This window comes from Pelobates fuscus, chromosome 9 (assembly GCF_036172605.1).
Source record: "Pelobates fuscus isolate aPelFus1 chromosome 9, aPelFus1.pri, whole genome shotgun sequence".
In the NCBI taxonomy this organism is placed as follows: domain Eukaryota; kingdom Metazoa; phylum Chordata; class Amphibia; order Anura; family Pelobatidae; genus Pelobates; species Pelobates fuscus.
This window is the reverse complement of record NC_086325.1, coordinates 111,385,897-111,410,903: the sequence shown is the minus strand read 5'-3', so window position 1 is coordinate 111,410,903 and position 25,007 is coordinate 111,385,897. Positions and strand designations below refer to the sequence as shown.

Below are 25,007 nucleotides of genomic sequence, written 5' to 3'. Positions count from 1 at the left end.
CAACGCCTAAAATGGTAAAAATCATCATAATGCAGGAATTAAGCAGAAGAATGAACAGGTCGACCTACTTGATCAAAAACATAATAAGAAAAAACATCATAGTAAGCAAATAAAGATAAAAATAAAAATAAAGAAATAAATAAAAATATTGCCGACGGCCAAAATAGATGTGTCCAAGTATTGATAGTCCTGACCCTTTATAGGTTTTTCAAAAAAATTCCAAGAGAATGCAAAAGGAGTCAGCGAGTATCCAAGAAAGCATGGAGGGAAACGTATTCATTCAGACCCCTGGGATGTAAGGTGTCCAGTGTCTTGATCCAATAGGCCTCCCGTTGGAGCAGGATCCTAGAACGATCACCCCCCCTAGACAGGGGGGGGAGGTGATCAATGGCTGTGAATTTGAGCGTGGGTAAACGGTGGTTCATCTCCAAGAAATGCTTGGCCACCGCTTTGTCTGTCTTGCTGTCCCTAAAGGCCGTCATGATGCCTGAACGGTGGCCTCGCATTCTGTCTCGTAGTGTGAGGTCAGTTTTACCCACGTAGTATAGTCCACAGGGACACGATATTAAGTATACTACGTGGGTGGTGAGACAGGTGATGTGGTGTTTAATAGGATAACGTTTCCCTGAGTGTGGATGGGCAAACGAAGAACCTGTGAGCATATGGCCACACGTGACACAGTTGGTGCATTTAAAGCAGCCTGTTTTACTGTGCGTTTTTAGTGTCCCGTATTGTTCAGGGCAGTCATTGTGGACCAAAATGTCCCTGAGGTTCCGATTACGTTTAAAGGCAATGCGGGGGGGATGTACAAAGGCAGAGTGCAGTGTAGGATCGGTGGATAATAGGTCCCATCTCCTGCGGATAGCCTTGGCAATTTGATCACTAGCCGTGTGATATAACAAGGGTAGTGTAACGATCCTGGGTTTGTCAGACGGCGTCCTGGGTGGTGAACCAGGTTTGTTGTGGATCTCACAGGCTCTGTCTAATGCGCGTTTCAATGTTAGATATGAATATCCTCTTTTCAAAAACGCTTGTTGCATCGAGGAGATCTGTGTCCTGGTGTTGTCCAGGTCTGAGTTGTTCCTCAGAACTCTGAGGAACTGTGAGATCGGGAGAGATCTCTTGAGTGCACTAGGATGAAAACTTGTTGCATGTAGGACAGTGTTGCGGTCTGAGCTTTTCTTGAATAAGGTGTATCCAATGGCTTGGTTGGAGCGAAAAATTTCTACGTCTAAGAATTGTATCCTCTCAATGTCACAGCAATGACTGAAACTGACCGGAGAGTTTATCGTGTTCAGCTCTTGAATCATGGTCTCGAAGGATAGAGGAGGACCCGCCCACAGCATGAAGATGTCGTCCACATATCGAAGATATAGAATGAGATTGGACTGAAATCTTGATAGGATGTACTTCTGTTCATATGCGTACATATAACTGTTGGCGTATTTCGGGGCTATGGCCGATCCCATCGCCGTTCCAGTTTGTTGAATATAAAAAGATTTCTCAAAACGGAAATAATTGTTGCTCAGAGTGAAGTCCAAACATTCGAGGAGAAACTCAATTGGTGGTCCCATATATTGGTCGTGCTGAATGAGAACCTGTCTCATGGCGTCTATCCCATCACTGTGGGGTATGATTGTATATAGATTTTTCACATCTACCGTTGCCAAGGTGATGGGGCCTTCCGGGAGAATGACTTGTTTGAGACGGGCAAGGAGGTCCTGTGTGTCCTTGAGGCACGTAGGTATTGCTAACGTAGGTGATTTGCAATGATGGTCAATAAATTTGGCCAAGGGTTCCAATATGCCACGTTTGGCGGAGACGATGGGGCGTCCAGGGGGATTTTGAGCATCCTTATGTACCTTCGGTAAGGTGTACAGTAAAGGAATTTTGGGGTGTAGATCGATTAGGTAATTAGCAGTTTGATCGTCTAGCCAGCCAGCCATGACGCCCCTGTCGACCAATGCTTGTAATTTTTGTGTGATGGTCTTAGTGGGGTCAAATGCTATTTTCTTATATGTGGACGTGTCGGATAGTTGCCTGAGAATTTCCATACGGTAGGAGCCGTAGTTCTGTATGACAATCGCTCCGCCTTTGTCGGCGGGTCTGATAGTAATGTTTTTGTCGCCGGCAAGGTCCTCAAGTGCCTTGTGTTCCTTCATTGTTAAATTGTGTGAAGCAGACTTAGGGTTCGAAAAAATTTGGTGTACATCATCCTTGACTAAATGAGAAAAACATTTAATAGAAGAATGGGACGTTTTTGGTTCCCATGTGCTTTTTAGGCGGAGATGATTCTTAGACTGTGAATATGAATTTTGTGCTAACGCTTGTAAATTCAGAGTGCGTTCCATCTTATATAAATCTATGTCGGTTTTGAACACATCAAATTTTGGAGTAGGAACAAAAGTAAGGCCTTTGGACAGGACTTTGATATGTTCAGAGTTGAGGGTCTTAGAGGATAGGTTAAAAATGGGAGTTAAGTCTTCCTGTTCGGAACCAGTACATGGTTAAATTACAAGATGAGATCACGAGATACAGGAATGATTTAATCAGATTTAAAAAACAAAAACTGGAACGAGTCAACTTTGATTATACCCACCACCAGGTTTACCACTGGTTATGTGGAGAGCGACGCAAACCCAATTTTGCCAGATACAAGCAGAAGGTTCGCAAACCCCAATTTTTGTCAATAGACACCAGCTCAGCTGAGTCCACATCCGAAACTGAGGGAGCGGGAGCAGCCCAGGACACATCAGTGATGCCATCCAGGAAATCCACACGACCGCTTTTTTTCCTCAGGACCAACACTCCAACGACCCTCCGGGTTTCAACACAAGAGGGCGCAAAGATCTAAGAAACCCAAAGTCACTAGACGAGGACAGAGAGGCAAGATACATCGGTACTCGTCCAAGAATTCCGAACAGGAAGACTTAACTCCCATTTTTAACCTATCCTCTAAGACCCTCAACTCTGAACATATCAAAGTCCTGTCCAAAGGCCTTACTTTTGTTCCTACTCCAAAATTCTATTTGTTCAAAACCGACATAAATTTATATAAGATGGAACGCACTCTGAATTTACAAGCGTTAGCACAAAATTCATATTCACAGTCTAAGAATCATCTCCGCCTAAAAAGCACATGGGAACCAAAAACGTCCCATTCTTCTATTAAATGTTTTTCTCATTTAGTCAAGGATGATGTACACCAAATTTTTTCGAACCCTAAGTCTGCTTCACACAATTTAACAATGAAGGAACACAAGGCACTTGAGGACCTTGCCGGCGACAAAAACATTACTATCAGACCCGCCGACAAAGGCGGAGCGATTGTCATACAGAACTACGGCTCCTACCGTATGGAAATTCTCAGGCAACTATCCGACACGTCCACATATAAGAAAATAGCATTTGACCCCACTAAGACCATCACACAAAAATTACAAGCATTGGTCGACAGGGGCGTCATGGCTGGCTGGCTAGACGATCAAACTGCTAATTACCTAATCGATCTACACCCCAAAATTCCTTTACTGTACACCTTACCGAAGGTACATAAGGATGCTCAAAATCCCCCTGGACGCCCCATCGTCTCCGCCAAACGTGGCATATTGGAACCCTTGGCCAAATTTATTGACCATCATTGCAAATCACCTACGTTAGCAATACCTACGTGCCTCAAGGACACACAGGACCTCCTTGCCCGTCTCAAACAAGTCATTCTCTCGGAATGCCCCATCACCTTTGCAACGGTAGATGTGAAAAATCTATATACAATCATACCCCACAGTGATGGGATAGACGCCATGAGACAGGTTCTCATTCAGCACGACCAATATATGGGACCACCAATTGAGTTTCTCCTCGAATGTTTGGACTTCACTCTGAGCAACAATTATTTCCGTTTTGAGAAATCTTTTTATATTCAACAAACTGGAACGGCGATGGGATCGGCCATAGCCCCGAACTACGTCAACAGGTATATGTATGCATATGAACAGAAGTACATCCTATCAAGATTTCAGTCCAATCTCATTCTATATCTTCGATATGTGGACGACATCTTCATGCTGTGGGCGGGTCCTCCTCTATCCTTCGAGACCATGATTCAAGAGCTGAACACGATAAACTCTCCGGTACGCTTCAGTCATTGCTGTGACATTGAGAGGATACAATTCTTAGACGTAGAAATTTTTCGCTCCAACCAAGCCATTGGATACACCTTATTCAAGAAAAGCTCAGACCGCAACACTGTCCTACATGCAACAAGTTTTCATCCTAGTGCACTCAAGAGATCTCTCCCGATCTCACAGTTCCTCAGAGTTCTGAGGAACAACTCAGACCTGGACAACACCAGGACACAGATCTCCTCGATGCAACAAGCGTTTTTGAAAAGAGGATATTCATATCTAACATTGAAACGCGCATTAGACAGAGCCTGTGAGATCCACAACAAACCTGGCTCACCACCCAGGACGCCGTCTGACAAACCCAGGATCGTTACACTACCCTTGTTATATCACACGGCTAGTGATCAAATTGCCAAGGCTATCCGCAGGAGATGGGACCTATTATCCACCGATCCTACACTGCACTCTGCCTTTGTACATCCCCCCCGCATTGCCTTTAAACGTAATCGGAACCTCAGGGACATTTTGGTCCACAATGACTGCCCTGAACAATACGGGACACTAAAAACGCACAGTAAAACAGGCTGCTTTAAATGCACCAACTGTGTCACGTGTGGCCATATGCTCACAGGTTCTTCGTTTGCCCATCCACACTCAGGGAAACGTTATCCTATTAAACACCACATCACCTGTCTCACCACCCACGTAGTATACTTAATATTGTGTCCCTGTGGACTATACTACGTGGGTAAAACTGACCTCACACTACGAGACAGAATGCGAGGCCACCGTTCAGGCATCATGACGGCCTTTAGGGACAGCAAGACAGACAAACTGGTGGCCAAGCATTTCTTGGAGATGAACCACCGTTTACCCACGCTCAAATTCACAGCCATTGATCACATCCCCCCCCTGTCCAGGGGGGGTGATCGTTCTAGGATCCTGCTCCAACGAGAGGCCTATTGGATCAAGACACTGGACACCTTACATCCCAGGGGTCTGAATGAATACGTTTCCCTCCATGCTTTCTTGGATACTCGCTGACTCCTTTTGCATTCTCTTGGAAATTTTTTGAAAACCCTATAAAGGGTCAGGACAATCAATACTTGGACACATCTATTTTGCCCGTCGGCAATATTTTTATTTATTTCTTTATTTTTATTTTTATCTTTTTTTGCTTACTATGATGTTTTTTCTTATTATGTTTTTGATCAAGTAGGTCGACCTGTTCATTCTTCTGCTTAATTCCTGCATTATGATGATTTTTACCATTTTAGGCGTTGATATACGCCATCTAGGTACTTTTGGACTTGATCCTGTCTATCTGCATGTAACTATCTGCACATATTTGGGCATAGTCTATACCAAGTCTACAGTCGCGCTCTGGGCTCTATTCACTCTTTTATCCACATCCACCATTCTCAGTAGACCTCCACCAGATATCCCTATCCTTGTGCCCATCTGATGCACGACCACATGCATGCCACTACTCTATTTCACTATCTCTTGTACATATTTTCATACATACACACAGGATCTTAGGGTCACTCTTCACCGATTCTCACTTTTATCGTTTTTTTTGTTTCTCTGGTTGGCCACGTTTCATACACACACCCCCTCTTTACACTCTTTGTGCCTACACGACCCATCACCTCTACTCTCATATATCCTAGCATTCCCTATTTTCACCCTCCTGCTCATGCCCTCTGCGACCAATTATCCATAAGTATACTAACTTTGTTCAGTATATTGCCATCTATTTCATCTATATACATTATGCCGTTTTTAAGGTCTTTTAGGAGCCCCACTTCATTCAGATAGCACATGTCCAATTCAGCACCTAGTTCCACTGATAAATGTATTCCACTCCCATACTTCTTTAATATCTGTAATTTTCGTAAATGTACACATCACGTCAGTCTGCCCACACTTGGTTTCCCTGGTTACTTAGACACATGATCACGCTTTTTCCTAGTCGCATTTTTTGTGATGTCATCATTCACGGACGGGATCGCCACGGCAGTTTCTGCAATCACCCATTAGCGTTTACACATGGTTTTGGGGCGCACAGCTTTCTCAGGGTAAGTGATTACTTTGTAATTTGTTAGGGTATATAATGGCACGCTTGCACTTTGTTTAATATCTTGATAAAGACCTTAGGGTCGAAACGTCGATTTTCCACACGTAATAAAGTTCTTCAAACAAGTCCTCTGGAGTGCTCTCCTCACTTCCTGTATACATACCTCCGCTTGCAGCACCGAGGCTTTTTTTGGGATCCACTTAAAGGTAGAGTGCCAGATTTTGAACATTTTGTATATATATATATATATATATATATATATATATATATATATATATATACATATATATATATACAGGGAGTGCAGAATTATTAGGCAAATGAGTATTTTGACCACATCATCCTCTTTATGCATGTTGTCTTACTCCAAGCTGTATAGGCTCGAAAGCCTACTACCAATTAAGCATATTAGGTGATGTGTATCTCTGTAATGAGAAGGGATGTGGTCTAATGACATCAACACCCTATATCAGGTGTGCATAATTATTAGGCAACTTCCTTTCCTTTGGCAAAATGGGTCAAAAGAAGGACTTCGCAGGCTCAAAAAAGTCAAAAATAGTGAGATATCTTGCAGAGGGATGCAGCACTCTTAAAATTGCAAAGCTTCTGAAGCGTGATCATCGAACAATCAAGCGTATCATTCAAAATAGTCAACAGGGTCGCAAGAAGCGTGTGGAGAAACCAAGGCGCAAAATAACTGCCCATGAACTGAGAAAAGTCAAGCGTGCAGCTGCCAAGATGCCACTTGCCACCAGTTTGGCCATATTTCAGAGCTGCAACATCACTGGAGTGCCCAAAAGCACAAGGTGTGCAATACTCAGAGACATGGCCAAGGTAAGAAAGGCTGAAAGACAACCACCACTGAACAAGACACACAAGCTGAAACGTCAAGACTGGGCCAAGAAATATCTCAAGACTGATTTTTCTAAGGTTTTATGGACTGATGAAATGAGAGTGAGTCTTGATGGGCCAGATGGATGGGCCAGTGGCTGGATTGTTAAAGGGCAGAGAGCTCCAGTCCGACTCAGACGCCAGCAAGGTGGAGGTGGAGTACTGGTTTGGGCTGGTATCATCAAAGATGAGCTTGTGGGGCCTTTTCGGGTTGAGGATGGAGTCAAGCTCAACTCCCAGTCCTACTGCCAGTTTCTGGAAGACACCTTCTTCAAGCAGTGGTACAGGAAGAAGTCTGCATCCTTCAAGAAAAACATGATTTTCATGCAGGACAATGCTCCATCACACGCGTCCAAGTACTCCACAGCGTGGCTGGCAAGAAAGGGTATAAAAGAAGAAAATCTAATGACATGGCCTCCTTGTTCACCTGATCTGAACCCCATTGAGAACCTGTGGTCCATCATCAAATGTGAGATTTACAAGGAGGGAAAACAGTACACCTCTCTGTTGATGGTGAACAGATCAAAACACTGACAGAATCCATGGATGGCAGGCTTTTGAGTGTCCTTGCAAAGAAAGGTGGCTATATTGGTCACTGATTTGTTTTTGTTATGTTTTTGAATGGCATAAATGTATATTTGTGAATGTTGAGATGTTATATTGGTTTCACTGGTAAAAATAAATAATTGAAATGGGTATATATTTGTTTTTTGTTAAGTTGCCTAATAATTATGCACAGTAATAGTCACCTGCACACACAAATATCCCCCTAAAATAGCTATAACTAAAAACAAACTAAAAACTACTTCCAAAAATATTCAGCTTTGATATTAATGAGTTTTTTGGGTTAATTGAGAACATGGTTGTTGTTCAATAATAAAATTAATCCTCAAAAATACAACTTGCCTAATAATTCTGCACAATTCTGCACCCTGAGTGCTCCTATCACAACTGGGACTACAACTGCCTTTACTTTCCACATCCTTTCTAGTTCTTCTTTCAGTCCTTGGTATTTCTCCACCTTCTCATGTTCCTTCTTCCTCATGTTATAGTCACTGGGTATTGCCACATTCACCAGGACTGCAGTCTTCTATTCCTTGTCTACCACCACGTCGGGTTGGTTGGCCAGCACTTGCTTGTCTGTCTGGATCTTGCAGTCCCACAGGATCTTAGACCTGTCATTCTCGACTACCCTTTGTGGTATCTCCCATGTGGTCTTAGGCAGGTCCAATCCATATTCTGTGCAGATGTTTCGGTACACAATCCTAGCAACTTGGTTGTGTCTCTCTGTGTATGCTGTTCCTGCTAACATCTTGCATATGGCTTCTAGGTGCTGGACTGTCTCAGAGGCCTCTCTGCACAGTCTGCACCTTGGGTCTTGCCTGGTGTGGTAGACTCCAGTTTCTATTGATCTGGTTTTGAGTGTTCCTGTGTTCCTGTGCTGCTAGGATTAGTGCCGCAGTGCTGTCTTTCAGTCCTGCCTTTTCCAACCACTGGTAGAATTTTCCGGTGGTACACCCCATGGAAAGGTTTGTCTTGCCAAGGAACCTCCTCTTTTTCTGCATCCTCTATCTGTTGAAGTCTCAGCAGTTCATGTTAGAGAACCTTCCAGCAGGTTGATGACCGGTAGGGCATATGTGTTGATGGCTTGGATCTTGTTATGGCCATTGAGCTGGAACTTCAGGACCTGTCTGACTCTTTGGAGGTACTTGGATGTTGCGTCAATGTCCCGCTTATTCCTGGCATACATCTTGATGTTATCCATGATGTCAGGAAAAGTTGTGCCGAGCAGCAATCATGCACATGGAAACCTGGTAATTGCTGTTGGGTTCAAAGGCTGGTTACAGCCAATTGGATCCACAGGAGAGGTATTTAAACCCAATTCTCCTCTTGCTCATTGCCCTGTCGTGGTTTCATGTCTATGGTTATCCAAAAGTGTGTTTCTGATCTTGATTTTCTGGTATTTGACTTTGGCTTTGTTTTGACTTCCATGATATGTGGTATCCTTTGGCTTTCCCTCATCTTTGTGTCTGATTCTGTGTACCTGACCTCGGCAAGTATTTTGATTATTCATGGAGATGTTAAGTCCAGCCATTCTAAGGTCCGGTTATACGTTATCCTTCGTCCAAGGTGTGACACAGTACTGCGTGCTGGATCAACTTGTAAACCTGACACCCAGTAACTGGACGGGACACCGTTCCAGGATACAATCTTTATTTGGGCACACAGCTTTTTATGCACAGACCCCCACAGGGGGTCTCCATCCAACACAACAAAATATCATGCAGGAGTGGGCTGGGGAACAGATAACCATCTCCCACTTTGGGAGATACTAACAGGACACAGGGACACACATGAGTACACATTACATACAGGAGGGGAGAACTTTGGGTGTGGCGCCCCAGGATGGGAAGGGGGTACAGGGATACATAGCCATGAATAGCCCTGAGTCCCCCCTTGGCCCCTGCAAAAAGCGGGATGATCGGATGTACAGAGCCGGAGATATCAGCATCGAAAGTCTGGGGCTCAAGGCTCTGTACATCCCCAAAATAAGTTCCATGGCATTGCTTGGTTTAGTCCGGCGAATTCAACCTTCGCGCCTATACCAATCAAAAACCAATCAGCCAAAATGGCGTGAACCAAATCACTCCAATCAGCGTTAGGGGGAGGAAAGAGTTTCGCCACCCAACCCGAAGAAAGGAAAGCTTGGCTTTACAAATCGGTGCTCGGCGAGGAGAGGGGTTTCGCGGCCAAATCAGAAGATAGGGCGCGAAACACAATGTCACCAATCCGCTGAAAGGCGCAAAGCTTATTTGCGCCAATCACCGCCCAGGGACGAGAGGGGTTTCGCTGCTCAATCAGACGGAAGGGCGCGAAACCCCATTTGAACCAGCGCTCCTTCTCGGATTGGTCATTCGCTCCCTGCGGCGACCAATCAGCACTTTACTCGTGCTGACCAACCAGGAGAATGGCGCGAACCCAGTTTGAATGGGCGCTCCTTCTCCCATTGGTCGGCACAGACTTCTATGAGGCCAGCGGGAACCCTGCAGCCGTGAGACTCCCTGCTGGCGCGTGTCCCTATCTCCGGTGGATATACACCGGAGAGAGCACTCTCCTGGGCAGCCACGAGCGTAGCCTCGTAGCTCCCAGGTAAGGGAAAGGGATGAGTGATTATAGCTCCATTGGGGAGCAGGTAGGGTGATCCCTGACACCGGGATCGAAGACAGTGTACGCAGGCCGGTTCCGGAGTCACATGCTCCCCCTGGTGGGTGTTCGGTGATACGAACCGGCGTCCACCCAGGGGAAGCATGCGCTGCTCGTTCCCTTGCGGTCTGCGGTTTTCACACCTCGTTAGTGAGGTGTGAACATTCTAACTAAACGTTCTAATTGGGGTATCAGAGTGGTCTGGCATGGTTCGTGAGACGAATGCTCCCCCTGGTGGGTGTTCGGTAATACGAACCGGCAGGCACCCAGGGGAAGCACGCGCCGCTCATTCCCTTCCGCTCTGTGGTTTTCACACCTCATTCGCAAGGTGTGAACATTCTAAGTAAACATTCTAAATGAAGTGCTGGGGTGGTAAAAAGGTATATTGCAAGATTTTATGGTCAAAATTACAGAAAGAGAAATATGAAAGAGGGGAAACACACATTCTAGGAGGGCACATCCACACATATACACAATGCATTTCACAGTTTAGGCAGCGGTCCCGCCACAGTTATGATAAAAAATAAAACAAAAAAAAACTTCATAAATAAAGATTGTTAAAAAAAAAGTATAAAACTAGCTGAAAACAAAATACATGTGCATACCGTACCACATACATGTATAGATGTACTTATGTTTTAGGCTGCCTTAGACCCAGCTACATTGATCCTCCCTCCCTGCACACACAACTAAGCCACTCACAAATACAAAATTAGCCATGCACACAGCTACCAAGCCATTCTGACCTAATCATAAATAATCACTCACAAAGATATTCTGCAATATACATATACAATTAACCCAAAACGTTGCCTCACACACATACATTTATGTCTTGACCATATTATTTTTGGAAATACATACATGAATGGCAAAACACACAAAAAAACCTAGAGGTACAACTAGCAAAAAAAATGTACATACACATACTCAATTAGCCAAACCCACACATGTAGTTCAATTTCATTGCCCCTTCATCTGTCTGATGTAACACCCATTTCACTGGCCCTTCATTCCATCTCATCTATCCTGTGCAGTGGGGGAACTACCGCCAGTTATTTATAAAATAGATGACAGACTTCTGCATATTCTGCAAACCCCCAAAAACTGCAACTTCGGCAGGGAATATTCAAAGGGAGTGCTACGCAGATCACATAAACCCTTACTACCCCATATATCTTGCCAAATAGTAATTTATGTGAAATACATTGATTACATTTATGTGAAATACATTAATGAAATTGCTAACCTTTTTTTTATTTTTATTTTTTTATGTGTGAAGCTATATATATATATCCTCAGTTTATATGCAATGTTATGGGAGTTACAACTCTGTAGAAAATATTCCCTTTCTGTAGACCTCTCCATTTTTTTTTTATTAAAAGCAGTTATACACTAATATTATGATGCAATTGTTACAGAACTGCTCCCAGCAAACAAACTACTTGTCTAGTCCAAAGAGCACAGTATGGGATGCTGGGAAACCGAGCATTATTCCACCTTCAAGCAATTTATCTGAACCCTTTACAATAAAGAAAGCCATTGGCAAAGGTAAGAAATAAATGTAACATAATATTATTAAGCAATATCAAGTTTCAAATAAATTATCATAAGTAACATAAATAATTTTTAAGCTACATTCTTTCCACAATCCTTGCTGAGTTAATCTCTGGAGTAGTTAGATGCTAGTGCTCTGATTAACCCTTGTGGTCAGTCCCCACTGCTGTTCATTATCAAAAGGGGACATAAATCAGATACAGATAAGATCAGGCAGGCGAACATAAGTCAGGCAGTGAGTAGTGAGTATCAGGCAAAAATGTGGGGGGCATCAGTGTGGCAGCTGTTGTGATGCTGTAGCTCCAATTGTTACTTGACTCACTCAGCCCACCCCCTCAGCCTCTTGCTCATCTGCATAAGTTGCAGTAGGGACATGATTACAGATATCAATGATCCACAAATATTTGTGAAGACCATTCATATTGGGCAATATCAGTGCTGCAGTACATTGGAGTACATCATGCCTTGCCTAACCATACAATTAAAGGGATACTATAGTGCCAGGAATACAAAGCTATATTCCTGGCACTATCACTCCCACTGCCTACACCCCCCCCCCCCCCCCTTCTCCGCCCCCCAACAGACTGTCTTTGCTCCCAATACAGAGTCCTGCTGCTGGGGAAAGGAGACTGGGCTCTCTATTCCCGGTAGGACACTCTGCCGCTGGGGAATGGAGACTGGGCTCCCAATTCCCTGTATATCACACTGCCGCTGGGGATCTGAGCTGACCGCCCAGCATCCCTGTAGCTCACCTTGCCGCTGGGAAGGGAGGACGCTGCTCTCCTCTCCCTGCAAGGTACACTGCTGCTGGGGGTCTCTGCCCCCTGTAACTCAGCCTGCCGCTGGGGAATGGAGATTGGGCTCCCAATTCCCTGCAATACAGGTGGAGAGACCTTGGTCCCATCTCCACCTGCCGCCTGGGGTTCCTCCCAGTAAACCTCAACAATATCTTCCCAGCTGAATGGGTCTGGAACTGGATCTGTCACCTTGCTGTCCTGCTGAATCTTCTCAATGGAGTGGAAGAGACCTCGGTAGTATTGCTCCAGTTCCCACTCCATGGTTGCTAGGTGAAGCAGGTCTTGCCCTACCTCATGGGGGTCATCCCAGTCATGCCTAGCCTCCCTTGTGTAGAAAATGTCCTGAAGTCTGGTCTGCGCAGGGCTCCCGAAGTCCGTCTCTGCAAAGGACTCCCATAACAAGCCAGGACCATCAAACTCCTCTCCCTCTGGCTTGTCATGCTCGGCTGTCCAGGGTATATACTGTGCCATATACCACCAGAGTGCCTGGTAGGCATCTTCCAGCCAAATCTCCTGCCATACTCGGAGCTCCAATTCCTTCACCCATTCCTCCAGGGGCTGCTCTCCCAGGAAGGGCATCCGCAGGGCCACTTGCTTCTGCAACCGCTGCTCTTCACTGGGGAGACTCTCACCCCGCTGGTATTGTACATCCAGGGCCTGGTACCAGATGCTTTTCCTTAATGCATCCCGGCGATCCAGGTCCTCCTCCTCGTATAACACTGCTGGTTCCATTCTGTTGCTTTTAGAGTCGCTGTACTGGGACATGCGTTGCCGCCACTTGTAAATCCAAAGAAATGGTGTTTCCTGTAGCTGTCCTTCTGGCTGTAGGAACGATCCCGCCGCTTGCCACCAATTGTAACGGACGGTTTCACTTACAAGAGGATAAAACCCAGTTTAGGCGATATCCCCCTTTTCCATAGACCAGAAGCTACTGCAATCACCAATTCTCCCGAACTCCAAACTGTACGAATCTTCCAACTCCCGAACTGGAAACACACGAACTCTGGAATCAGCTGAACAGGAAAAGCATACCATCCGCTTACACTCCTGGCAGTCAGCATACAATCCAATTCCCCCAAAGAACGAGACGACACATTGCTTTGAGGGTTAAGCAGGAACTCAGGTCTGGAACACCCAGCCTGCTTTTTATTACAGTTGTGCACATACAGGACACACCCAGGGGGAGGCATAAAACAACCAATCAAGTAACAGTACAACCCACACATCCCCTCCCCTCAGATAAGCAATTAACATAATTATTACATACAGTAAAAATACAGTTTCCACACATACTCTGTAACTTTAAAACCATACATCACATTTACATAAAAATACATATCCACAATCAAACCATTCAGGGGAACAACATATTAAATGGCATGAATCAGACCAGGGGTTCAAAAGTTAGTAAAGTATATTTTAAAACCCCTGTCAGCATGGCTAAATCTGGCTCACACAGGTTTTACAGAGGCCTCCATTGAGCACATGGTTACACAAAGACAGTAAAACACTTTAAAATACATGAAGTTACTTTTTATACATAACACACAGACATGTAACATATCCCCAGATAGCTGGGATCTGAACGAACAAAACTACTGAATAGCGCGCAGATCCTATTCACACAGTTCAATTGCCATGGAGCTAAAGTCTTTCCCATAGTCTTTCATTATATGAATAGGCTCCATGGCATAGCTATCTGGGGGTATCACCGCTCACACAGGGCAAGTACCGAATGGCCCCACTGTGTTTAAAGGGCCAGAATGAGTGACATGCACTCTGTTAGGGCCGAATACGTTTTTTAAAAGGGCCCAATCACCCAGGGACCATAATCACATGGCAAGAGGCTGGCAAGCAGTCCTCTCCAGGCCCAAGTGGTGAAGGGCACTTCGTCACAACCCTCCATGGGTCTCCCTGCCTGTGTCTCCCTGCCTGTGTCTCCCTGCCTGTGTCTCCCTCCCTGTGTCTCCCTCCCTGGGCTCCCTCCCTGTGTCTCCCTCCCAGTGGCTCCCTCCCAGTGGCTCCCTGCCTGTGGCTCCCACCCTGGGCTCCCTCTCTGGGCTCCCTCCCAGTGGCTCCCTCCATGGGCTCTGTGTGCCCCAACTCTCCTCCTCGGGCAGGATCTGCAGCCCAAGTCTTCAACTCGGACGCGCGCCTGGACCACGTGGCGCGCGGCCTGCTCCGCGCCCGGTCCTTCCGCCGCCCCTGCTGTCCGGGCGGCGGCATCTGAAGTGGACCGCGCCCCCCCCTGGAGGTAATGGGGGGGGGCGGAAGCTCGGCAATCGACCCGGGCGGCGTGTGGGATGCCGCCCGGGGTCCTCCCCTCTCGGCCGGCAGTGGGGCACGCGGGGTGGCTCTCGGCCAATGCCGCCGGGTGGGGAGGGGTCCTGGAGTATAGGGGCTATACTTGCTCCCTCCCCCTCCCTCCCCTCTATTATTATTGTGTGTCCCCCTTTATTTCTGTGTCCCCCTTTATTACTGTCCCCTCCCCTTTATTACTGTCCCCTCCCCTTTATTACTGTCCCCTCCCCTTTATTTCTGTCCCCCTTTATTTCTGTGTCCCCCTTTATTTCTGTGTCTACCTTTTAAGTCCCTGGCTCTCCATCGTAAGCCGCCCGGCGGCGCATAAAGGGGGTTTGTCCTCCTTTCCTGGGGTGCGGCTCCGCCCCAGCGGCCTTGCAGCAACGGCCAGGTTGTTGCAGGGAGTTGAACGTCAGCTGATGTAAGTGGGGCGGGTCATGCTGTTTTAAGCTCAAATGCTCCCATCGTGGTGGGGGCTCACTCTGCCTCCTGCTGTTTCAAGAGGGGTAAGTACGGGGGAAAAGGGGACATGGGGGTGCAGGGCAGCGACGCCAGTGCTCGTAAGCGCGATGTGCCCATGGCTCAACCGCTACTGGAATTGGCAGGCCATGGGGCTCCTGCTGGAGGGGGTCACCCGAGGCTTCGGGATCCCTTTCTCGGAGCGCCAGGCTTCGGGGCGGTGTGGACCTTGAAGGAAAGGTTAAAAGATCTTCGTATGTATAGTTTGGTGAAAGTCGAGACGGGGATATGATAGACAGTTTAAATGCTTAAGGGGAATCAATACAGTAGGGAGGAGACTATGTTTAAAAGAAGTAAAACTTCCACAATAAGAATACATAGTCTTAAATTAGTGGGGCGAAGGTTTTACAATCATACCCGGATGTATTACGTTAACGGAAGGGTAGTGGATGCGTGGACTAGCCTTCCTGCTGAGGTAGTAGAGGAGTCTAAGTGGGTGTGGGATATGCGTGAGGCTGTCCTACTTATAAGATAAGGCCAGGGACTAATGTCAGTGGTTAGGAAATTGGGCTGACTGGATTGGCCGAATGGTCCTTATCTGCCGTCACATTCTATGTTATGTTTCTAAGTCTGTGCTCGACTTCCCGCAGATGGTGTTGGATAAGCTCCTGCGGGAGGTAGCTTTGGGGTGGTTCGCGGGGTCAGTTGAGGCCCTGTCTCTCCCCAAGTTGCAGGTCCCCCTTGGGCCTGGTGCCCAAGTGGGAAAAGGGGATTTCCGTCTGTTCATCTTTTGCCCTGCCCTCAAGGGGTATTGGTGAAAGATGTCAGGCGTCCTAGGCATCCTCCGATGCTGCGGTACGCATGGTCGGGGCAGTGGGCCCTGGGGCTTTGCTAACGAAGGCCGACGTCGGAGCCACATTTCGCTTGTTGCCAGTTCATATGGATTGTCATCAACTCCTGGGTGGTGGGTTTGTGGTCGGTATTATGTGGATACGTGCTTCCCGATGGGTTGTTCGTTACCTGCTTTTACGATGAGTGCGTCGGCGCTTTCCTGGAGTGGGTGGTGCGGCAGGAGGCAAGGATTGGCTCGTTGCTGCGTTACCTTGATGGCTTTTGTGTGTGGGCCTTCGCTGACTTGTTGACTCTTGCTTGACTCGGTGGAGCTTTGGGGTCCTCTTGGAGCACGATAAGACAGTGGGGCCCAGCCTTAGCTCCTTGGGTATCGAAATTGACTCTGTGGCCATGGAGTGCTGGCTGCCGCGGGATGAGGTTGAGAGGGTGTGGCGATGGCCAGGGGTCTGGGGAGGATGCAGCTGTGCAAGCTGCAGTCCCTGTTAGGGAGGTTATCTTCCGCTGCCAGATCAGGCCCATGGGGCAATTGTCCCGCAGGCACCTGGTGGCCGCTACTACCGGGACCGCAGTATTTTATCCGACTCTGGAGGTCTGGGTTTTCTTCCTGACCGAGTATATTGGAAGGTCACCTTGGCAGGCGCCGGAGGTGTCCAGTTCGGACTTGCCCCTCTAAACGGACGCGGCTGACTGGATGCTCTGTCTGGTTGGGGCGATTCTGGGCTGGCTGTGTCTGGCTCTGTCTGGTTGGGGCGATTCTGGGATCGCGCTGGTGTGCTGACATGGTTGGAGGCGTGGTCCAGGTGATTAGACAGCTCTTGGCTCCCCCCCCTTTTCTCTTTTGGCAGTTCCCCTGCTCCAGCGTTTGGTGCTCCGGTGCCCGTGTCTTCATGTGTCGTGTAGGTCCGGTTCCTCTTGGGCCAAAGTACTCCAGGGTATGGGTGAAATGGCAGGCGCGGGAGTCAGAGGTGGGTGTATTTGCGGGTTCGCCTGTTCGTTACAAGGTCTGTTGTGACTGCTGGAGCGTTTGGGTTTCGGCGGATATGTCGTCCTCCGGGGTGTCCTTGCGCGTGTCCAGTTTAGTTTTCTGGTTAAGTCCCAGGGTTGGGTGACTGTCGCCACGGAGTTTCTGGTATGGCATGCGGTGTAGGGCCCATGCAGGGGTCGGTTTTTGTGGATCCAAAGAGGCCGGTTTTAGGGGCCCTATGGGCACAATTGTGCCAGGTGCTCCCAGAGGTATGCCTCGTCGTTTCTTCATTTCTTTGGGGCCATAAGGATTGGGGTATTGGTGGGTCCGAACTGGTCAGCAGGTAGGGGAGGATTCTGTTTGCGGATGTCCGGGATGGTCAGGACCTGGTGTCCTTCAAGACTCGTCCATACAAGACCGACATCCTTTGCAAGGGCAGGTGGGTCCCGCTGGCAGCAGTCCCAGGATTGGACGCCTGTCTGGTCTGGGCGCTCAGGGAGTCCGCGGTACGGCCGTACCTGGCTGGCCCAATCGTGGTATACGAGGAGGGGAACTTCCTCTCCTATTTCAATTTGTTTGGCGGTCATTCTTTCCGCATTGGCACTGCGACGGAGGCCTCTCGGCTGGGTATGATGAATCGGGATGTGAGGAGGATAGGAAGGTGGGACTCTAGGAGATTTGTTTTGGTGTGCGGGACGCTGTTTTGCTCCGTTGATTGTTTTTTCCTTCTCGGGGCGGATGATTGAGCACTCGACGAGGAACTATTGGCGGCAAGCATACATCTGGAGTACGTTGGAGTGCTGCCGCGAAGGGTTCATCTGTTGGGTTTCACGGTTCGTTATAGGGGTTTTGGGGGATGCCCATTTCATCAGGTTTTGAGAAGGAGGCGGCAGATTGGTTGCGGCCGGATGGGGTTCATTTGTCTGGGGTCGGGCTCGACCGTTTTAACCTGGCCATTCGAGAGACGGTAGAACAGGCCATGGTTGGTTTGTTTGGGGTCCCCCGCTGATTTTAGGCTTAAAACAGCGGGGTTGTGGCGGGGGGGGTGTCCTTGACAAATAAGGGAAGGTTTGGTAGATTAGATGAAAAAGGGGGATAATGGCCGGGTCTCATCCTCCCCCTATCTCTTATGGTGAACCTGGAGGAGGTACCAGGTTGGACGTGTCGCCACTGGGTTGTAAGTCGACCAGTGGGGAGCATTATGGTTGGGCCCCACCGAGTGGGTGGGGAGCCCTGAAAAGGAAGATGTTTTTATTATGCCGAGGGGGGGAGGTGAGAGCCTTGGGGAAGTTAGATTGGCAAGGACGGTTTCTTTGGTTACTGTATGACTATTTGCAAATTGTTTATGTTAATTTATGATAATTATTATTTTGTTATATGTTAAAAGGAGTTATACAGTATTTGGTTGTGTTAATAAATGCTGTGGCCTGTTTTCTCCAAGAAGTTGTCTGTCGTTATTTGAAGGGGTAAGTTATGGTTTTATGGGGGATGAAGGAATTGCTATCCAATGCCCACTACGTACATACAGGGAGAATTGTAAATTATGCTAACGTAGTGTACCTATAATCTTAATTTTAATAATGACAGGAGGCGAGTATTTTGCATAACTTTCTTTACTTATGCCAGAACGAATAACGAAGATCAGAAATGAATATCCAATGTGTCCAATCCGGAGCCAATAAAGACAATCACACTGAAAGAACCGAAACAAGTGTAAGGAGATGGAAATAGACTTATGTCTGCATCATATCAGTGATACTATATATCCATATTCTATACAAATAATAACCTATAGTTTAAATACTAGCATTAAACAATAATATCACTAAGTACTCGTATATTACCATAAAACATCATATCCATATATAATATAGATAAACTATACAAATTATAATTGAGCAAAAGAAATGGTGAAATAAGATAATCCATAGAAAAAAGGGAGGGGAGATACTCACCTCCTGTCATTATTAAAATTAAGATTATAGGTACACTGCGTTAGCATAATCTACACTTTTATCACATGACAAGAGGCTTCCTATTTTGCATTTTTAAAGCTGAGGTAATAACGAGAAAGATGCGTGAGTGGTCTGACGAAAATAAAATAACCGGAAAGTGTCTTCTCGTGTCCAGTCTGCGGAATGTAAGATATCAGCTAGAGAAGCTCTCGCCGAGAACGCTCGAGAGGAGGCCGCGCCCCGAACCAAGTGAGCCCAGAAACACGTCTCCATTCCTGCTAGGGATAAGATCCAACGAACCCATCTAGCTAGAGTATTAGTGGTAACCGGCTGGTAGGGTTTGGTATAAGACACCAGCAGTTGGCCAATACCAGAAGCTCAAAGTTTTGCAGTGGCCTCTACATATCGAGTAAGTGTGGAAACTACACATAAACGGGAAACCGTAGGGAAAAAGGGGTAGGATATAGATGCTGAATTCATTTTAGTTCTACGAGACACTGTGAAGGTAACTCCTTCTGGTTAAATCGAGAAACCGTCCACGTCGAACGCTCGCACGTCCGAAACTCGTCGAAAGGATACTAAACGAAGAAGCAAGGTGAGTTTGGTCAACAGCTGGCGCAGAGATAAATCTGGGTTGTCCGGCCAATTCCAAAGAAAATGGAGGACCACCTCTACATCCCACAAACGATTATACTTATAGGTGCTGGTGGTCTGGACAATTTGATACCTCGCAACAGGCGACATACCAAAGGGTCTTGACCGACCAGGGAGCCTTGTACTGGAACGTGTGCCGCCGAAATCGCAGAGTGTGACACATTGATAGAACGATAGGATCTTCCTTCCGTGAAAAGATGGGACAAATAATTTACCACTGTGGTGACAGGTGCTGTAAAGGGATCACAATTCCTTCCCACACACCAGCGGTTCAATGAATTCCATGCTGATAAGTAACTCTGTCCTGTACCTGGTGCCCATGAATCCCATAAAAGATCTTTAGCCGGTTGCGATAGTCCCTCGACGGACCAGGCTCCCCTGAAAGATTCCAGAGCACAAGTTCCAGATTCTCCTGTACCACAGCAACAACATATGTGAGAAAGGCTGAACTTGATGGACGCAAGTCTCTTTTCAGCTATGTAACTATGAAACTATGTAACTAGTGGATGTGGTTCCCCTTTTGGGTCTGTCAGCAGGAAGGGGGACGATGGAAGAAGTAGAGGATGGTCTTGTGTTAGATCCAATCAATCCGGAAACCACACCTGACTTTTCCACAACGGAGTGACGAGAATCATCAAAATCTTGGTCACTCTGATGTGATGGATTACTCTCGCTATCATCGAGAATGGTGGGAATGTGTACGCTCCCTTCAGAGGCCACGGTTGTAGTAGGGAATCTATCGCCTTGCACTGAGGGTCTGGAAGCCAGCTGTAATATCTCGGTTACTGCGTGTTCGTTTGAGACGCAAACAGGTCCACGACCAATGGGCCCCTGAGGTCCTTCACCACTGAGAATACCGATGTGTCCAGTCGCCAGTCGCTGCCGTCTCGCCAGTGTCAGGAAAACCAATCCGCCGTGAGGTAGTTGATTCCCGGTATATATTCCGCCTTGATCGTAATGTTGCGGGGGAGACAGAATTGATAGATGTCCTTCGTCACCTCTGTCAAGGCTCTTGATCGGGCTCCTCCCAAGCGACTTATGTATTGAACCGCGGAAATATTGTCCATGCACAGAAGAATGCAGCAGTTCGACATGTCCTTGGCTAGATGGCGAATCGCAAATGATCCCGCAATTAGTTCCAGACAGTTGATGTGAAGACCCTGTTCCTCTTCTGACCATGGACCTCCCGTGGATGCGTGGGTGCAGTGAGCTCCCCAGCCCCAAAGGCTCGCGTCCAACTCCAATACAAAGTCCGGGTTCGTCCCGAAAATGGCCTTGCCGTTCCAGGCTTCCATGTGAAGTAGCCACCATCGAAGTTCCGTCCGTGCTTCTGCAGAGACAGGAATCCAGTGGTCGTACGTGTGTCCGCTGCATGGCCCGGTAGTGGAGCGGGCCTGGAAAAATTGCCTGTATTGATGAGGAGAGTAGACCTACTATCCTCGCTAGTAGTCGGAGAGGTATGGTGTCTCTCCTGAGTATCTGTCCAATTTCCTTCCGAATGGACGCTTTCTTCGATGCGGGGAGACGTAGTACGCAAGAGTTGGAGTCTATCTCGAACACGAGGAATTTAACTATTCGGGATAGAGTCAACGATGATTTTTTTTTTATTCACTACAAACCCCAATGATTCCAGAAAGTGAATGATAAATCTCGTCTGATATCGAATTCTGGAGTTGGATTCGCAGAAAATAAACAAATCGTCCAGATACACGAGGCAGCGTATACCCCTTTATCTCAAATGGGCCATGACTGGTTTAAGGAGTTTCGCAAAACACCATGGGGGCGAGCTGAGACCGAATGGCAGACATGTGAATTGGCAGGAGCAGTCCTTCCAGGTGAAACGAAGGAAGAAGCGGCTTTCTTGCGCCATGGGGACCGACAGGTCTTTTAAGTCTAGACGTGTGAACCAGTTGCGTTTGTTCAGTAAGTCTCTCAGAAGGTGAATACCTTCCATCTTTAAGTGGCAATAAGCCACAAATCCATTGAGTTCTCGTAAATTGATGACCGGACGGTAGTCTCCCGTCTGACCACGAACATGTTGCTGAAGTAACCTTGATCGTCTGGAGCGAATTCCACAGCTCCCTTTCCGAACAGAGCTCATATCTCCTTGTCTATGAGGTGTATATGGTTCTTTGCCTCCCAGAGAGGCTGTGGTCGTGTGGTCTGAATTGGAGTACGGGCAAATTCTATCACGTACCCTCGCACAGCCTGGAGGATCCAGGCGTCTGTGGAGATGCGTTCCCACTCCTGTTCCGTGGGGACAGTCTGCCAGCAGTTATACTTGAGTGACATAACGGAAGACAGTTCATGCTCACCTGAATTGAATCGTCCTCTGCCTAGAGTGCCCCTTGTATGGAAGGATCCCCTTGTGAAGGAGGCTCTTGCAGATGGGAAGAACTGCTGTGGAGCATTTGGACGTCTGGGACCAGATGGCCAGAAGCGGCTGGTGGCCCGACCCCTCTGCCGACCATCCCTGCCAAAAACAACTCGAGTTGTTTGTGGGTTCTGGAAGACTTTTTTAATGGATAATTGGGCCTTGTTCAGTGTAGTGAATAGGCCAATGTGTTTTTTCAGTTCCGCCAGAAATGGTTCACTGAATAGCAGACCGTCCGCCAGAGATCCTAGCTCCTTCTTTCCCAGGTCCAATAGTTTTGAGTCTATCTTCAATAGGGCCGCTTTATGTCGTTCTGCACACATGGCAGCGTTAGAGTTACATAAAAGGCAGATCGCCCGCTGTGCCCATTCTCTAATGTCGTGTGCCTCAAGGGTCGTCCCCTGAGAAAGTGTCAAATCTGCAAAGTATTAGATCTTCGCTAATGGGCCTATCATGTCCAACATTTTGTCCTGGACCGATATCATGCCCTTCTCTACTCCCTTCCGTGGGTCCCTGCACAAGCGGGACATAAACACCACCACCGTGGTGTCAAACTCTGGAGTGATGGCGATCTTGTCCTGAAGCAAGGGACGTGGGCACTCTGCTCTGAGCTTGGCCCGAACTTCCTTGTCCACTGGCTTCCTCAGCCAAAAATGTATAAATTGAGTCAGATGGTCCGGCAGGTTCCATTCCGATGATCTTTGGTGGCGTATCTTACACGGATCGAACATGGGGTTGCCCGTCTTGTCCAGGAACACCCCGTCCTTATACACATTCGCAGTCATTTTATGCGGGCCCTTTCTGCCTGAGCGGCTTGCCCATTCAGGGCCTTGAAGTCCCCGCCTTCCTGAGGTAGGTCTTGCCATTCCTCCTCCTCCTCCAAGGGAGAATCCTCTGCCCTCCATTTGTCCATAATTTTCAGTGAAGGCGGGGATAAGGATTCCTCGTCCCCTGATGAAGGGGGTTGTGGAGGGGAGCGATCCAGTCGCCCTGATTGGCGGCTTCGCTTCAGCAGGGTCTTCCCCTTGCACCTTGGAAGGGCCGTGTAATGTTGGATCCCTTCCAATGCTGCTTAGACGGCCCAGCCTCCGCCCTTAAATCGTCAGGGTCCTTAACATCTGGCTGAGTGGGTGGTGTTTGTGTCATCATTTTGGCCAAAGCCTTTTCAATGGAAGCCAACACCGCGGCATTGATCATAGCTTGAAAATCCATCGTTGGTGATGGAGGAGCGTCTGACATAATGGCAGATAATTCTTCCTGTCTGTGGGGAGACAGAGTATACGTCAGTGCGTAGGTAGTTACACAGTGGCTTCCACGTACAACTGGGGGTCACCCAGGTATCATACAATCAGTACTACTAGGAGTCTGAATAGTGGTCTGGGGAGGGGGTCACCCTCGTATCGACCGGGATGAGCGGTCAGTAAGGTTGGGACGAAGCCCGGTAATGGTCGGGACGAAGCCCGTTAATTGGTCGGGACGAAAGCCCGGTAATGGGAGGTATCAAAACCTGTTTTTTAAGGGGGTCACCCTTGTATATGAAATTTAGTGAAAGTTTAGCAACACGGTGAGTTCTCTTACCAACTGGCAAGGACTTGCGTGGATCACCCCAGTTGTAGCATGGAGGTGCTGCATACAATAAAAGCGTACTTCGTTATAAGCCCCTGATTGGGCGCGGGGGTCACCCCTTTTTTAATACGTCACTAGGACCGGTGTCAGACTCGTCTGGGATTTTTCCCAGTGAAGGGGGGCCTCCACTTGTGTGGGTTGAGCACTGAAACTCTGTGAGAGATAACCAACTGGGTAGTGCAGCCTGAGCAGGATGGGAGTTGTTCCAGCAAACAGTGTAATTTTCCTTTAAGAGCAGTGTGAACAATTACAGAACCATGCTGTAAAACAGTCCAGTTGTAACAGAATAATAGTGTTTAATACAGGTGAGTTCCTGATAACTTAGAGTAATAAATCATTTATTCCTGTATGTCCTACTACAATACCTATGATACCTCTCATAAGAGGGGCTCCCTAGCTCAGAGCTAGTGGAATCAGAACATAACCTGTAATGGAAGGACAATAATACATGAAATACTACATGTGCCAGTTCGTGGCAACCACGAACTGGCAACTAAGATGGCTGCCGAGGATCTTGCGGGATCGCGAGATCCAAGATGGCCACCGTTCGCGCACAAAATTGCCGTGCGGTTCGTGATCCGCGATCGCGGCCCGTCCGTACACGCCGGTGCCCTCCGAGCACCCCCCCAACCTCCAGTACCCTGGTACCAATAAGGATTAGCCTGGGAGTCCTGCGCGATCGCGGTAAAATGCCGCGAATCGCGAGAGACAAGCAGGCAGAGGAACAGGCTGAAGAGAGACAGAATAAAATCCTGTAGAATAAAATAACACAAAGTCCAGGGAAAAGGAGGATAGGATAAGGGAGATCAGGGGTAAATACTGGGACAAAGAATGAAACAATAAAGGGTAAGGTGTACTGATAATATAAAAAATAGTGGGAGCAGAATACTCTGACCTGTGCCTTGGCTGGAAGCAGCAAAAAAAAGAGGAAGTCATGTGATGGTCAGGGCTTTATATTTGGATATGATACATGTAATGATTGGTTTAAAGTTTAATGATTGACTTGTGCTGCTGGAGGCATAAGTAAAGAAAGTTATGCAAAATAGGAAGCCCCTGTCATGTGATAAAATTGAATTGTATATATATTGCCCTACTGTGCCTTCATGGGCACCCATTAACAAGAACTAGACCTAATGTGGTCTAGACAAATACAAGTAATAAACCTC

General features: G+C 47.4%; 1 protein-coding gene across 1 annotated transcript in view; it reads left to right on the top strand.

The window, feature by feature from the left end:
* Positions 1–25,007, top strand: part of ADGRD2 (adhesion G protein-coupled receptor D2) — a 642,889-nt gene that overhangs the window by 494,667 nt on the left and 123,215 nt on the right. Inside the window, exon 23 of the mRNA XM_063432309.1 lies at positions 11,724–11,853. Within this exon, the coding sequence (XP_063288379.1) occupies positions 11,724–11,853 (130 nt within the window). The remainder of the gene's footprint in view (positions 1–11,723; positions 11,854–25,007) is intronic.